At 38.4% G+C, this 15,890-nt stretch overlaps 1 protein-coding gene across 2 annotated transcripts in view; it reads left to right on the plus strand.

Moving 5' to 3' along the window:
- The first annotated feature begins 340 nt into the window (after positions 1-340).
- The window catches only part of DCAF10 (DDB1 and CUL4 associated factor 10), a 50,064-nt gene continuing 34,514 nt past the window's right edge, over positions 341-15,890 (plus strand). For both annotated transcript variants that reach the window (XM_059925108.1, XM_059925107.1), the window contains exons 1-2: positions 341-943; positions 14,601-14,714. In XM_059925108.1, the coding sequence (XP_059781091.1) occupies positions 393-943; positions 14,601-14,714 (665 nt within the window). In that variant the 5' untranslated portion in view covers positions 341-392. The remainder of the gene's footprint in view (positions 944-14,600; positions 14,715-15,890) is intronic.

A 15,890-nucleotide genomic window follows, 5' to 3' on the forward strand; every position in this document is an offset into this window, starting at 1 on the left:
ACAGTACATAATCATACCCAGCCTCTTGGACTGACTAGTCAGGCCCTGTCATCCCCAAGGACACAGTCTGGTCACTGACAACCACATACTGACAATGTCGCAAGCGGTGCCCAGATGCTAACGTTACTCCATGCAGCCCAGGCCCTGGGCATCCTCAGTTGCGCGCCCACGCAGCTAGTCGCTCCAGACCTCCAACCCTCCGGGAAGCGGTACCCACAGTCGGGCGGTGTCCCCGCTTTCTTGGTCCCCAGCGGATGATGGCCGAGAGACGGCTCGGGTTTCCCAGCCGGTGGGGTTAGGCCGCCGCACGCCGGAAGTGGTGGCTGGGGCGGGAGCGCTGAGGTGTCGGCGGGCGGGGCAGCAGCCAAGAGCCGGGGGTCGGGGCGTTGGCCATGTTTCCCTTCGGGCCCGGTAGTCCCGGAGGGGACAGGGCGGCCGGAGCCGGGGCTGAGGAGCCGGCACCCCATGCGAGACAGGGGGGAGCTGCCGGGCCGCTCCCTTCTCCGCCTCCGTCGCTACAGCCGGGGGCTGACGCAGCCCCTCCCCCGTCGCCCTGCGGGAGCCCTCGCCGCCCCTGCGCCCCTTCGCAGCCCCAGGCTGGGCGCGCGGGGGAGCTCCGGCCGCCCGGAGCTCTAGAGTCCTCAGCCGCTTCCGCCCAGGGAGAGCAGTCACCGCCCTCCCCGCCGCGCCGGCAGCCCGGGCCTGACTGCAGGGCCGGGAGCCGGGGCCGGCACTGCCTCAGCGCCCGCCTGGGCGGCCCTGGCGCCCGGCTGTTCGGGTGGCTGAGAGAGCGCAGCCTGGGCCGCGGGCTGTTCGTGGATCCGGCGCGAGACAATTTCCGCACCATGACTAACCTCTATGGTTCCATCCATCCCGCGGACTCGGTGTACCTCAGCACCCGCACCCATGGGGCCGTCTTCAACCTCGAGTACTCGCCTGACGGGTAAGCGCGGCCCATCGGAGGGCGGGGACCCGCCTCCGCGTGGCGCGGCTGCCGGTGGGCGGCTGCCCGGGGCCCGCTCGCTCGGCCCGGGCCGGGGTTTGCGAGTCCGTTTGGGGCGGCCGGCCTTCGTGCCCCTGGCTCTTTATGAAGCGCTCTGTCGCTATTGCAGGCTCCGTCCGGCCCTTGGAGGTAGGCGAGCCCGGGACTGGTTTGCTCCCCTTCAGGACCGGCGCTCTGTGAAGGAGAAGTGCCAAAAGCCCCCCGACAGGTCTGTCAGAGACAGTCCAGAGCTAGGGTTTGCTGGCACACCGTAGATGCTCAATAAGTACACTTTGAATAAATGCCCGTTCTTTCCCTGTCACACTAGGCTTGTGTTTTTCCCACCTAAGCTTGGTCAAGGGTACGGAGCCTGCAGACTCCCTGTTCCCTGTGCTGACTTGCCCTGAGGGGACAAGTGCGCGGTCCGTCGTTCCTTTGCTCCAGTAAGATACTAAGACACTGCAGAGAGGTATGTTGTGATGTGGGACATCTGTGAAGTTCCAGGCTAGACTACATTCTTCTGTTAAGGGTATCCAGCCTTTCTCCTGGCTGACTAAAATTTCATGTTTGGCCTCGGTTTACTTTGGGCTATGGAGAATTTTCAAAGTGATATATGTATGTATATATATATATTTTTACTGAACGAGGTAGTTTATTACTCAAAGGGTGAGAATAATCAGGATATGACGTTAAATTTATGAGCGCAGTCAAATTTCAAATTAATTTCGTACATGTGCACATACATGAGCAAAAGAAGCTTTTTTCTCTCTGAGAAGGTGGGTAAAGCTAGATTGTGTTTTTCTCTTTGCAGTAACTGAGGAACAAGGGCAGAGCGTGGTTAAGGTGACTCAAAAGAAAAGAGGGATACAACTCAACTAACAAATAGAGGATTAGTCTTCAAGGAAGACATACAGGGTTCTCAGAAATTGGCCAAGATCAAGTATAGAATATTATTCTAATTAGAATAGAAATTACAGGTAAGGAAAAGATGATTAACTAAATCGAAGTTGTAACTGTAAAGCTCACCAAGTTCACATGGTTAGCACATAGGAAAAAGAGGATTTGAACTCAGGCAGTCTAACTCCAAAGAGTTCATAATCACTGTACTAATACCAAATTACATGGATAATTACCTTAAGAATTAGCATTTTCCTACCTGAAGATTAATTTAAAATCTATTATAACAAATATATTCTAACATTAAGTATGGCATGTTCATCTATTTTGAATACTTGTACTGTTAATCTTAAAATACCACTTTTTCAATAGGGAGTTGCTTTTCAATTTTCTGTAGCAATGAAAAACATAATTTACAATTCTCATAAATATATAAATTGGCGCTTATTATTCTGGAGCACTGAGGGAAGAAAAAATCTGTTTCCCTCATTGGCTCAGAAGCAGCTACTAAAATAAAAAGCTATAACTTCCAAGATTGTTGGCTTTCCTGCTGACATTAGTGAGGCTGGGGCACCAAGCATGAAGTACACCAGAGCCATTTCAGCTTCTGCTTTCAGGAGAACATAGAATGGTAAATAGAAAAGGACCATATCATTAGGGAAAACACTTTATTTCCAAGTTTCTAAAATAATATTAAAACAATAAGGGAAAAATGCAAATTATAAAGTAGTATGACGGCACAGCAATCACAACTTCTTAACAAGCCCTTTCAACATTCAGTGCTAATTGCTGAAACACTGAAATAAAGTGATGTTTCAATTATTTGGTTTTAAACAATGACAGGTTTAAGATTCACCTGATTAAAAACCAGCCACACCAATATAATAGCATATCATAAGATAATTGGCTAACAGTTTTTGCAAATGGCAGTTGTTAACATATTTCTTCCACACACATAAATGTTGTGCTGAGGAGGGGAGTAAGATGTTCTTTTCTACCTTTCTTTTATGATGGGTTGTAGAAGCATCCATCTCTTCCTCACCTATATTATCAATTTGTGAAGTTGGACTACAATTCATTTTCTCCTCTTCTTGCCTCTGGAGTCTGTCTGCTATAGCCTGGATAGCTTCTGTCCATTCTTCCCTTTCCTCTGGAGTGTCTACATGAAATGTTCTCTCTATTAACGGTGGTCCACTGGAGACATCTGATAATAAATGTGTTTGGCTTTGATCGTTCTGTTTTCATTAACTGGCATTTTGCTACTGAAAAGTTGTTGAGGGGATAAGGTAAATCCACATCTTGGGGTTTCTCTTTATATCCTATGAATGAGCCATCTGTCTTCAAAAGGAAGTATCTTGGCCTCCAGTTTTTTATATATTCTCCCCTCTTCTGAACCCAACCTTCTTTCACAGTGGTAACATCGCTCATGATGGTGCCCCTCTGAGCCCCCAACTTGGAGAAAAGGTACTTTGTGATACCACCTTTGAGGTTTGGATTCTCTGCTGCTGCTGCCCTTCCCACTCTCTAGTGATGACTCAGCCTCCAAAGGCAGCGGCTGCCTGCAGCTGCTCTTTGGGTGGGGGGGGTGCGGAGTGGGGAGGGCAGGCAGCGGGCTGCAGGGGAGGGAGGGAGGGAGCTGGCTGGGCCATGGAGCTGGAGCGGGAGGCTCAAAGTGATATATATTTTTTTAAACTTTGTTTTGTGAGTACAGGAACAAGTTCAACAGCAGTCAAAGGAAAAAATTTACACATGGTTCCACCATGAGCGGACATAGATAATACAACTCTTACCCCATCAAGGCCTCTGGATTCTTAGTCATTTGCTTAGCTGTTCATTCATTCATTCATTCATTCCCTCCCTCGTTCAGCAACTATTGGGTTGGCCAAAAAGTGCCTTCTGTTTTCACCAAGATCTTTATTGAACAACATAGTCATCCTTTTGTTCCACTATCTTCTGCCATTTTTCAGGCAACTTCGTAATTCCATCTTCCCAAAACTTTTTATCTTTTTGAGCAAAGAACTGTTCCAGGTGCCTTTTACAGTCTTCCAGGGAATTGAAATTTTTTCCATTAAGAGAATTTTGTAAAGACCTAAATAAATGGAAATCTGAAGGTGCAATATCTGGTGAAAACGGTGGATGAATCAGAACTTCCCAGCCAAGCTGTTAACAGTTTTTGCCTGGTCATCAAAGAAACATGCAGTCTTGTGTTATCCTGATGGAAGATTATGCATTTTCTGTTGACTAATTCTGGACACTTTTCATCAAGTGATGCTTACAGTTGGTCTAACTGGGAGCAGTACTTGTTGGAATTAATCGTTTGGTTTTTTTTGGAAGGAGCTCATAATAGAGGACTCCCTTCCAATCCCACCATATACACGGCATCACCTTCTTCGGATGAAGACCGGCCTTTGGTGTGGTTGGTGGTGGTTCATTTCACTTGCCCCACGATCTCTTCCGTTCCACATTATTGTACAGTATCCACTTTTCATTGCCCGTCACAATTTGTTTTAAAAATAGAACGTTTTCATTACGTTTAATTAGAGAATCGCATGCTGCAGAAATACGGTGAAGAAGGTGTTTTTGCTTAACTTATGTGGAACCCAAACATCAAAGCGATTCACATAACCAAGCCGGTGTAAATGATTTTCATTGCTTGATTTGGATATTTTGAGTATGTCGGCTATCTCCCGCATGGTGTAACATTGACTGTTCTCAATTAATGTCTCAATTTGATCGCTATCAACTTCAACTGATCTACCCAACCATGGAACATCATCCAGCAAGAAGTCTCCAGCATGAAACTTTGCAAACCACTTTTGACACGTTTGATCAGTCACAGCGCCTTCTCCATACACTGCACAAATCTTTTTTTTTGCATTTCAGTTGTGTTTTTACCTTTCTTGAAATAATAACGCATAATATGCCAAAAATGTTGCTTTTTTCTTCCATCTTCAATAATAAAATGGCTACACAAAAATTCACCAATTTTGATAAGTTTTTTAAAAATGCACACTGATATGACAGCTGTCACATACAATCTAACAAAATTGTTTTGAATGAAGTTAAAGAGACCTAAGGGCTACTAGAGCCATTTTACAGAAAAAGCTGAACGAACCTTTTGGCCAACCCAATATTTGTTGAGCACTTGCTGTGCTCCAGAGGCAGAGGTGGCAATGGTGAGCAAACCAGCTAATGGCACCACTTTCATTGGTCTTGGGACCTATTGGTTCAACTAGACATTAATAACCATACTAAATAATTTCTTAATGTATATTTACAAATTGTGATACAGGCTTGAAAGAATCTTGTGGATTAGAGTTTTCAAGGTTTCCCTGAGAAAGTGACACTTGAGCTGGATTGGAAAAATGAGTAGAAGATAAATTAGTCAAGATAGTGTTTGGAAGGGGATAGAAATATTTTAGATGGAGGAACTGGTATGTCAAAGGACCTGTGGTTGGAGGAGCAGCATGTCATGTTAGAGAAGCTGAAAGAAGATAGGTTAACAAAGTAAAAAATTGTGCTGAAGAAAGACATAAAATGTGCTAACAAAGGAGCAAAGCAGCAGAATCTGGAATCACTGAGCAAGTACACCCTGTTTCCTTTCACTGTTGCAAATGCTTTTTCTTAATCAGACTCAGTTCTGGGATCTCTGGGGTTTCTGCCTATAGCAGTTGACTTGTAACAGTGACTGTGCACCTGAATACAGAGAAAATTGGTGAGGGGAGAAACTATTTTGCTGAAGTTTATCCATGGAACCTCCTCTCCCCACTTCCTTCCTCAAGCCCTATTCCTAAAGCTTCTCCCAAAATACCAGGAGTCTATTCCTCATAACCCTTCAGTTCCTCTCTTCAACATATCCCAGTTCCTCTCCTCCCAACCTCTGGCCTTCAGAAGTAGCTGTTTCTACTCTTTCGAGGTGGGATTTTAGGTAGAGGGTGAGAGGGATAGAATGAGTTATGAAGAAGGAATTCTCATTGCCAGTTCTATTAGAATGAGGAGTATATTACTGATAGTTCTTGTTTGAATCTGGGCTACATTTTCCTATAGTAACATTTTTGTAAAAGGTGGTTAGGTACTCTAGTACTTAAAATAATTTGATAATGTGTAATTATGCAATTAATATGTACTTACTTTAGAAAACATAGGCAGTAAATGAACTAAAAGAAGCTAAATATCATTTATGATCCCAGAGATTGAATGGCTATCTAAGAAAATTTTTTCCTTGTATATATTTATTTTATTTATTTAAAAAAAAAATTTTTTTTTTTTTTTGGTCACGCTCTACAGCTTGTGGTATCTTAGTTCCTTGACCAGGGTTTGAACCCAGGCCATGGCAGTGAAAGTGCCGAGTCCTAACCACTGGACTGCCAGGGAACTCCCTGTGTATGTTTATTTTAACATAAAGATAGACTCAACTATTTTGTAGCCTGCTTTTTTTCATATAATATATTGCATATTATTTATGTTAATGAATATATTTCTACAACATTATTTAAAAATTTTCATTAGTTTAAATAAACTCTCTCTAAACAAATATTTTAGATTTGTGTATGCCCTTATGGTAAGTCCCTAGAATGAGTCAAAGGTTATGAAGATTTTGGATACTTATTATTAAATTGCCCTCTGTGAAGACTGTACCAATTCTTATTCCTATCAGTCCCATATGAAAGTGCTTGTCTTTCCATACCCTTGCCAATATTGTACATTGCCATACTTTTTCATTTATGTCAAGGTGGTAGGTGAAAATGGTTCAGTGTTTTAATTTTTTCGTCTTTTGACTACATCTACTAATATGCCCCAAATTTTTATAGGACTAAAAATGGTTTTATATAAAATGACATACTGTGTTAAATGAAATGATTTCTCATATCCTTCAGTCATATATGAGTTAAATCAGCTTACTGGATACCGTAACCACTGTCACAAGGACTTCTCAGTACAAAAAGAAGAGGTGATACAGAAGGTAAGAATTAAAATTGTGAATTCGATAGAGACCAGACTAGAATTTGGCACTTTAAAAAAAAAAAAAGAAAGGATACATGGACTAGAAGGTAACTTCTAAAGAATTCCAAAAATGTTTTAAGCAATAGCAACACTGTCAATATAAATCTGTCACCTCCTAAAATGACATTTTGAAAAAAGAAATATGATGTTAATAGATTAGATAATATGGGACTTTCTTAGGCTATCCTCTATGAGAACACATTAGGCACTGCTGTAGAGAAAATTAGTGTATTGGAAAATAGAAGTGAAGAAGTTATCCAAAATGCAGACAAGAGAGACAGAGACTGAAAATATGAAGAAGGCTCAGTGACATGAAGCGTAGAGAGAAAATGCATATCATGTACTTGGTCAGTTCCTAAAGAAAATGAGATAGATAATAGGGTAAAACAAATTTGAAGCAATAATAGCTGAGAGCTTTCCAGAATTGAAGAAAGGTACCAAACCATGATGTAAGAAGCCCAGCACACCCCAAGCAGGAATTCTTCCTAGCCATGTAGTGAAACTGCAGGACAACAAATATAGAATCATAAAAGCTAGAGAAAAAAACCTTCAAAGGAGTAACTATGTGAGTGAAAGCCAATTAGTCATCAATAATCATGTAAATTAGAGGACAGTCGTGATTATTTTTTACTATGCTGGAAAAAACTGCCAATCTAGATGGCTGTACCTAGCAAAGATAGGTTCTTTGTTCTTGTCAAGAACAAAGATGAAATAAATACATATGCACCCAATCGCAACTGTAAGGTCAGAGATATTAGAAGGAATGAAGAACAAAGGAAGTGGAAAATTTGTATGTAAAATTAAATCTGATTTTCTCTTTTGGGATTAACAAAGATGTAGCTAAAATAGTAGACAACAATAGCATATAAATTATGAAGGGATGCTCTAAATTCCTTTTTTCTTTTTTTTGAGGGAGAATTGTGATATATTAACTTTAGGCTTTAATGTGTGTGTACCACCAAAAGACAAGTAAATATATTATTTCCAGACTAGTAGAAGAAAAATTTTGGAATGAGAAGAAATAATTCCAAAAGAAGTCAAGAAAGGGAAAGGAGAAAAAAGTAGAAAAGGTATAACAAAAAGCACAAAGAATGGCTGAATATAAATCCAAATATTACTAATTATAATATAGAAGTACTAGTACTTCTTGTACATAGGATAGAGAGGATATATCGAACACATCCTAGAAGGATAGAGAAAGACATATCAAACACATTCTAAACAAAAGAAAGCTGGTGAGCTATATTAATATACAAAATAGGCTTTAAGGCAAAAAAAAAAATTACTAGAGACAGAAGGTTACTTCATAATGATAATAGCTCAATTCACCTGGAAGATAAAACAGTTCTGAAATTGAGTTTTTTTTATTTATATACATCAAAAATTGATAACTTCAAGGAGAAAAGAGAAAAATTTATCATCATAGGGGATGATCTTAATACACAGCATACCTCAGTTAAACAGGCAGACACAAACATAAGGATACACAAGATAGAAACAGCACCACTTAAAATCTTGCTCTAAAGGGCATGTATAGAATACTGCATTCAGGCCTGATATTCAGCTAGTACACATTGGTTCAGCTGTACCAGTTGTTAAAATATTAATATATATCCATGGTGGTTGAGTAGTTAGTTACTGCTCCAAGCTCACTGAGTGCCTTCCTAGTGCTTAAGCACCTTCCATAGGATCTCCCAGAGTAACCCATTATATAGCAGCTAAAGATTTAAGAACTGGCACAGCAAGCTGCCAAGAAACATCTCACTAGAGAGCTTTAGCATCCACTCTAAGCTCTTCTCCCCATGCCAGGTATCCTCCCCCACACAAAAAAAAATCCATAGGCAAATGCTGAGTGACCATTTGGCTCCCCTTAGTGTGGGGCTGCCTGCCTTTCTCACACACTCTCCCAGTCATTCTCACATGGTCATTTGTGGGAACTGCAGCCTCTGAGGAGATCCAGAGAGATGAAAAGAGCAGTCAGATGAGAGTAATGGCACTACTGCAGGCACCATCCAAACATTAATTCTCTTGGCAAAGTGTGCATGACCATTGCAGGATACAATCCATGGCAGGTGAATGAGGTCTATGAGGATGGTTTATGGATGAATGACTCCTGGGATGTACTTCCCTAATTTTATCATTCTTACTGAATTTCACCTTTATTTAGTGGGATAAGTTTGCCAAAAGCCACTGAATACATGCCCACCATGGACATTAATAACACTCTATTAATGAACTTGACTGCCAACATAAGTAGTCTCTTTACCAGAAACATTTAGTTGAGAGAACTGAGAAGCTGAAAGGTCATGAAACACAAAGGATTTGTATTCTGGTTTATGCTGTTAACTGCTGTATTACATTATGTCTCATTTGGGCTGAGGGATTAGGTTTGGTATCATTAAATATGATGTATCAATAAATTATTTTGTGACTTAGTTATTAATACAATTGAATATAAAAATTAACAGCAAGCATTATAAGGGCCAAAAAATTTTTAATATACTTACTGTTAACTGCAGCAAAAGCTGAAAAGAGAATTCAGCTCCCATCAACAATTCTGTTGCTATTAAGAGTGATTTTTTTTACTTATCAAGTCTACAGGTTACTTGATGACTACCTATTTATGAGGAATTTTTAAAAATTGAAGTATAGTTGATTTATAATATTCTGTTAGTTTCAGGTGTACAGAAAAGTGATTCAGTTATATTTTTTTTTCAGATTTTTTTCCATTATAGGTTGTTACAATATATTAAATATAATTCCCTGTGCTATATAGTAAATTCTTGTTGCTTACCTGTTTTTCGTATCTGTCAATCCCATACTCCTTATTTATCCGTCCCTCCTTCCCTTTCCCCTTTGGTAACCATAAGTGTGTTTTATATGAATGACTACCTATTTAATGTGGAAATTCTTGGAGGGGCTTTATGCAATTTCCTGTGGCAGTTCATGGTTCAGACAAAGGCATCTGGGTCAAAAAAACGATTATGGCTACAATTTCCAAAAATTAATAAATGATTGGGAATTACTAGAATAATTTGATGAACAATTTGAGTTAGAACTAATACCACTTGGCAAGCATTTTTATAACCTATAGGTTAGTTTAATTTTTTAATGTTTTAAAATTTTTATTCATGTTAATTTATATTACATTGAATATTTAATATTTTTTTGAATATCACATTTGACTATATGTAACAGCTGCCTCATGGTTTTTTTTTGCAAACATACAAGGATTTAAAAATTGCTCTCTTGTAAGGCCACATGTTTCAAAAGATTATCATTAAGTAGTTTCTCAGTATAATGGGATTGCTAGAAATTAATAACAAAAAGATAACTAGAAAAACCTCATGTATTTTCAAGTTAAGAAACATTTATAAATAACTCATAAGTCAAAGTAGAAATGATAATGGAAATTAGAAATATTTAGGACTAAATGATAATGAAAGTACCATGTCGCAAAAGTTGTGGGATATAAGTAAATCCTCACTTAGTAGGAAAATTATAATCTTTAATAAACTAGAAAGGAAGACAAGGAAAATTAGTTAGCTAAGTATCCATCTCAAGAAATAGTAAAAATAGTGAAGTTATAGTAAAGTAAATCTGAAGAAAGTAAAAGGAAAGAAATACAGCAATAAAGAGTAAAATTAGTGAAATTCTAAAAATTAAGTAGAAATACTCAACAGAAACATCTGTCTTTGAAAAGACAAAGAATAATGAAAAACACTCATTAGATTGATCAAGAGAATACCCAAATAAACAATATTCAGAATGAAAGGGGGACATAATTTCTGATACAAGAAGTAGAGATTGTAGCTTTCCAGAAGTAGCAGAGTAGAGGGTTTGGACCAACCCTCCAACTGAGAATAACTAGAAAAGCTAGAGAAAAACATAAGTATCTAATGTAAGATATAAAAAGTTATGTTTGAAGGGATTAGAGAATTGAGGCAATGAGGAAATTGCAGGGCCAAGATCTGCAAATGGAGGGTAGCCAGAGATGTGAACCCACCGTTTTAGCCAACTGAATCTAGCAATATGGTAGAAATGAAAGATTGATTTGACATTAGAAAATAAATTAATGTAAATCACTACATTAACATATTAAAAAGAAAACTATAGGATAATTTCAATAAGTGTTAGAAAATGTTTTATATACTTTAATGTATATTAATGGAAAAAAACACTCAGCAGATTTGAAGTAGAAGAGAATTAATTTCCTTAATCCAATAATAGGAATCTACCAAAACAAATAAACCCTACAGCAAACATGGTGCTTAATGATGAAATGGTGAATGTATTCTTGAAGATAAGGAACAAGATAAGAGTGCACGCTGTATTAACATTTCTATTCAACATTGTACTGAAAGTCCTAGCCAGTGCAACAAGGAAAAAAAGTATTAAAAAGAACAAAGCAGGGACTTCCCTGGTGGCACAGTGGTTAAGAATCTGCCTGCCAATGCAGGGGACATGAGTTTGAGCCCTGGTCTGGGAAGATTCCACATGCTACAGAGCAACTAAGCCCGTGCACCACAAGTACTGAGCCTGCGCTCTAGAGCCCATAAGCCACAACTACTGAGCCCACATGCCACAACTACTGAAGCCCATGTGCCTAGAGCCTATGCTTTACAACAAGAGAAGCCACCGCAATGAGGAGCCCACGCACCACAACGAAGAGTAGCCCCCACTTACCACAGCTAGAGAAAAGCCCGTGAGCAGCAACAAAGATCCAACGCAGCCAAAAATAAATAAATTTATATTAAAAAAAAGAACAAAGCAACTGTATATAGATGATATGATTATTGACAAAACCTAAAATAACCTATGATAAAGTATTAAATAGCAAGATTGATGATAAATAATATTTTAAAAATCAGTTGCTCTTCTGTACACTAGCAACAAATGAAACAATTTTAAAAAGAACATTTAGAAAAGCATCAAAAAAAAAATCTCAAGTACCCAGGAATAGATACAACAAAAGATAGGCATGACCCATATGGAGAAAATCTCTGTTGTAAATGGAGATATGACATGTTCAAGGATTGGAAGACTCCATATTGTCAAGATGTCAATTCTATGCAAACTTTTCTTTAGATTTATTACAATCTCAATTAAAATCCACATGTGGGGCTTCCCTGGTGGCACAGTGGTTGAGAATCTGCCTGCTAATGCAGGGGACACGGGTTCGAGCCCTGGTCTGGGAAGATCCCACATGCCACGGAGCAGCTAGGCCCGTGAGCCACAACTACTGAGCCTGCACGTCTGGAGCCTGTGCTCTGCAACAAGAGGGGCTGTGATAGTGAGAGGCCCGTGCACCGCGACGAAGAATGGCCCCCACTTGCCACAACTAGAGAAAGCCCTCGCACAGAAACGAAGACCCAACACAGCCAAAAATTAAAAAAAAAGAAAAAAGAAAAGAAATTTTAAAAAAATCCACATGTGGATCTGTGCGTGTGTGTGTGTGTGTACACATAACTTCCTAAGTCAATTCTAAATGTATAAGGATGTTCAAAGGTCCAAGGATTGTTACAATACTCTTGCTAAGAAAATCTTGAATATGTGGGAAACTATGCATATTACTGATGGGATGATTCAATACTGTATGATATAAATTCTACCAAATTAATTTGTAAAGTTACTGCATCCCAATAAAAATACCAACAAGATTTTTTAGTAGTACCTGATAATGCTATATCTAAAATTCATTTGAAAGAGAAAGTATGACATTAGCACCCCCCAAAAATGTTTATTAGGGCAATGAGAGGCTTGCTTTGCCACTTGTCAAACCTTTTAGAAATTAAAATAGTGTGTTGGTATTGCATAGACTAGAATATAGAGTCCCCCCCAAAAAACTTGTATATGATAAAGGTGGCATTTAGAAAAGTATAGGCTTTGATGTTTGGACAAATGACATCCATTTTAAAAAGTTACAAATCATGCCATGTACAAAAATAGATTGTAATCTATTGTAATAGATTTTTTGGTATTAAAACCAAAAAAATGGGGCTTCCCTGGTGGCAGAGTGGATAGGAATATGCCTGCCTATGCAGGGGACACGAGTTCAAGCCCTGGTCCAGGAAGATCCCACGTGCCGTGGAGCAGCTAAGCCCGTGTGCCACAACTACTGAGTCTGTGCTCTAGAGCCCGCGAGCCACAACTACTGAGCTCGCAAGCCACAGCTACTGAAGCCCGCGTGCCTAGAGCCCGTGCTCTGCAACAAGAGAAGCCACCTCAATGAGAAGCCTGCGCAACACAACGAAGAGTAGCCCCCGCTCACTGCAACTAGAGAAGGCCTGCGCACAGCAGCAAAGACCCAACACAGCCAAAAATAAATAAAATAAAATAAATAAATTTAAAAAAAAAAGACTATCAGTTTTATAGGTCTCTCTCTTTTTTTTTAATAGGTCTGTTATGTACAATGTTTAAGATTAAGACTCTCCCAGAATCATTGATTCATTACTTTTATGCACAAAAAGGAGAAAATTTCATTTCATGACTCTTCTGACCAACAAAAAGAAATGATTATTTATACATCTTCTAAAATTACACATATTAATTTGAATACTTTTACTCATGATGGTCAACTAGCACAAAAATCCTACAAAAATCCTTCACATACTAGTAAATTTTTGAAATCCAGATACCTCACAAAAGGGTTTATGCAGACACCCTTTAAAGGATAATTTCATGATTACTACATATGGAAAAGATTTCAATTTAGTAGATTTTTTTCCCTCCCCACTTTATCTAAAAAGTTTGTTCTGAATAGAAAAATTTGGCCATTTAAAATTCCATCTTATGCACTTTCATCTTAAAGTGTAAAAATACCATTTGTTATTGGAACTATAAATTGAGAAGACCTGAACTTTCAAAGACTCAGGATTTCATGTGCTAGGTCTGAATCTGAAAGATCAACGCCTACAGAAAACTAAGGCAAAATAAATGACAATAGATTTTCAGAAATCAAAATGGGGTTTATAAAAGGTTTATAAAAATACAACTTTGTAATAGGAAAGGGCTGAAACAAGAGGTAATACTAAAAATCCATAAAGGAAAAGGTTAAGTTTGACTATATCAAACTGGTTTAGTAGGGTATATGCTAGACCTTTTCAGTGCATTTTTATAGATACTGATGAAGAAATACCTAATTTTGTTGTATATGATTTTTTTCCTAAGTTGCCTCATTTATGCATGTTTTTCTGCAACCAGCTTTTCTCATTTAAAAATATGTTTTAGAGTTCTTCATATCCACATAAAGTTATCCCTTTCTTTTTAAATGTTGTACTATATTGTAAAGTATTATATACTATGGCTTATATAATCAACCATTCCTTCTTTTATGTACGTTTAGGTTACTTTCAATTTCTCCCTACAATGAAGCATATCTTTAAATGTGCTTCTTTGTATTTAGAAATGATTATTTCTCTAGATCGAATTCCCAGAAAAAAATTGCTGAGTCAAAAGGTATGCATGTTTAAAATTTTGATAGATACTGGTACTCTCCACACAAGCCGCACCAGTTTACACTTCACCATAATGTATGAGAGTACCATTTCCTACTACTACTTTCAACAGTGAATAGTGTCAGTCTTTTAAATATCTGCTACTAATGTGGACAAAAAGAAGTTATTCATCTATAACTTGTGTAGTTATAAATAGTTGAATATCAATAACCAGAGAATGCTAAAAAACTCAATAAGAGAAATGTGTCATTTGCTTCCAGGTCAGTGCTGACAGTTGCTTGCGAACAGACTGAAGTTCTGCTTTTTGATCCTATATCTTCAAAGCACATAAAAACACTTTCTGAAGCTCATGAAGACTGTGTAAATAATATAAGGTTAGTATTGTAGTGAAAAAGTGAACTTTATTAATGTGACCCAAAATATTCTGTTTTGGAAGTTAATGAAAATTTATAATGCCTTGTCCAGCAGTACTAAGTGATACACATTTGGAATTGTGAAACTTATCCCTTTAATTACAAAACTTACTGTTAACCATTTTGGATTGGAATCTTTCTGAAATACATTTTCACTTCCATATGATCTCACCTTTTCTCCTTGTGTATTAGGGTCATCATGATGAATCTTAGCCATGTATTATAATAGTCCTGTAATGCTTTTGGGCAGTCCCATTGCTTAGCCTCTCTCACTACCAGCCCCCAAATTCATACTATTGAGGGAAAAAAACACATATGCACAGAAAAACTTCTTTATAGCATTGTTGGAAGCTCCTTAAATTCTCAATAATGTGTGAAGTAAATAACAGTTGAATAGCTTGGTGGACTAATATGCAGTCATTAAAATGATGGTTACAGAGACTACATATCAGCATGGACAAATGCTTGCGATAGTACAGGTTAAAATCATAAAAATTATATAAATATGACATGATGCAGAAGAAAAAGATTAGAAGGAAATATTTTTAAATGCTTACAGTGGATGTGTTAGAATGAATGGATTATGAGTAATTTTCTATTTTCTAAACTTTATATAATGAGATTATATGAGTTTCATAATGATTACTTTTAATGTTCAAAAAAAATGAGGAAATTACTTCCAGTCAAGGTGACATATTGAATTTTGATGTAACCTCTAGCTCCAAACATACAGAACAATAGATTAAATAGCACAAAAGATACAGCCAGGCTCTGAAACAACATAAATGTCTTTGTGGCCATATGGCCAGACTGGAACACAGACACAAAGCTGTTACAGGGTTGAAACCATAAGCCCACTGGGTTTTCAGTCAGGCACTGACATATAGTAGTTTAGCTCCTGTCAGGAATCAAAAATGCTAAAATTGTTTCATGTGAGGCAGGAACCAGAGCCAGAATTACTATATGAAGCCAGGGGTTTAGTTGGAATGAGGCTGAAAAAAGGAAAAAGCTATTAGTTACCTGGGACTGTAGGTTTCAGATGATAAAAATACAGCTTCATGACCAGGAATTGAATGAAGCCATTGTTGAGTCAGTGATTGAAGGTATATATGTGATAGCTGCGATATTATCATGAAA

This window comes from Balaenoptera ricei, chromosome 6, assembly GCF_028023285.1.
Source record: "Balaenoptera ricei isolate mBalRic1 chromosome 6, mBalRic1.hap2, whole genome shotgun sequence".
In the NCBI taxonomy this organism is placed as follows: Eukaryota; Metazoa; Chordata; class Mammalia; order Artiodactyla; family Balaenopteridae; genus Balaenoptera; species Balaenoptera ricei.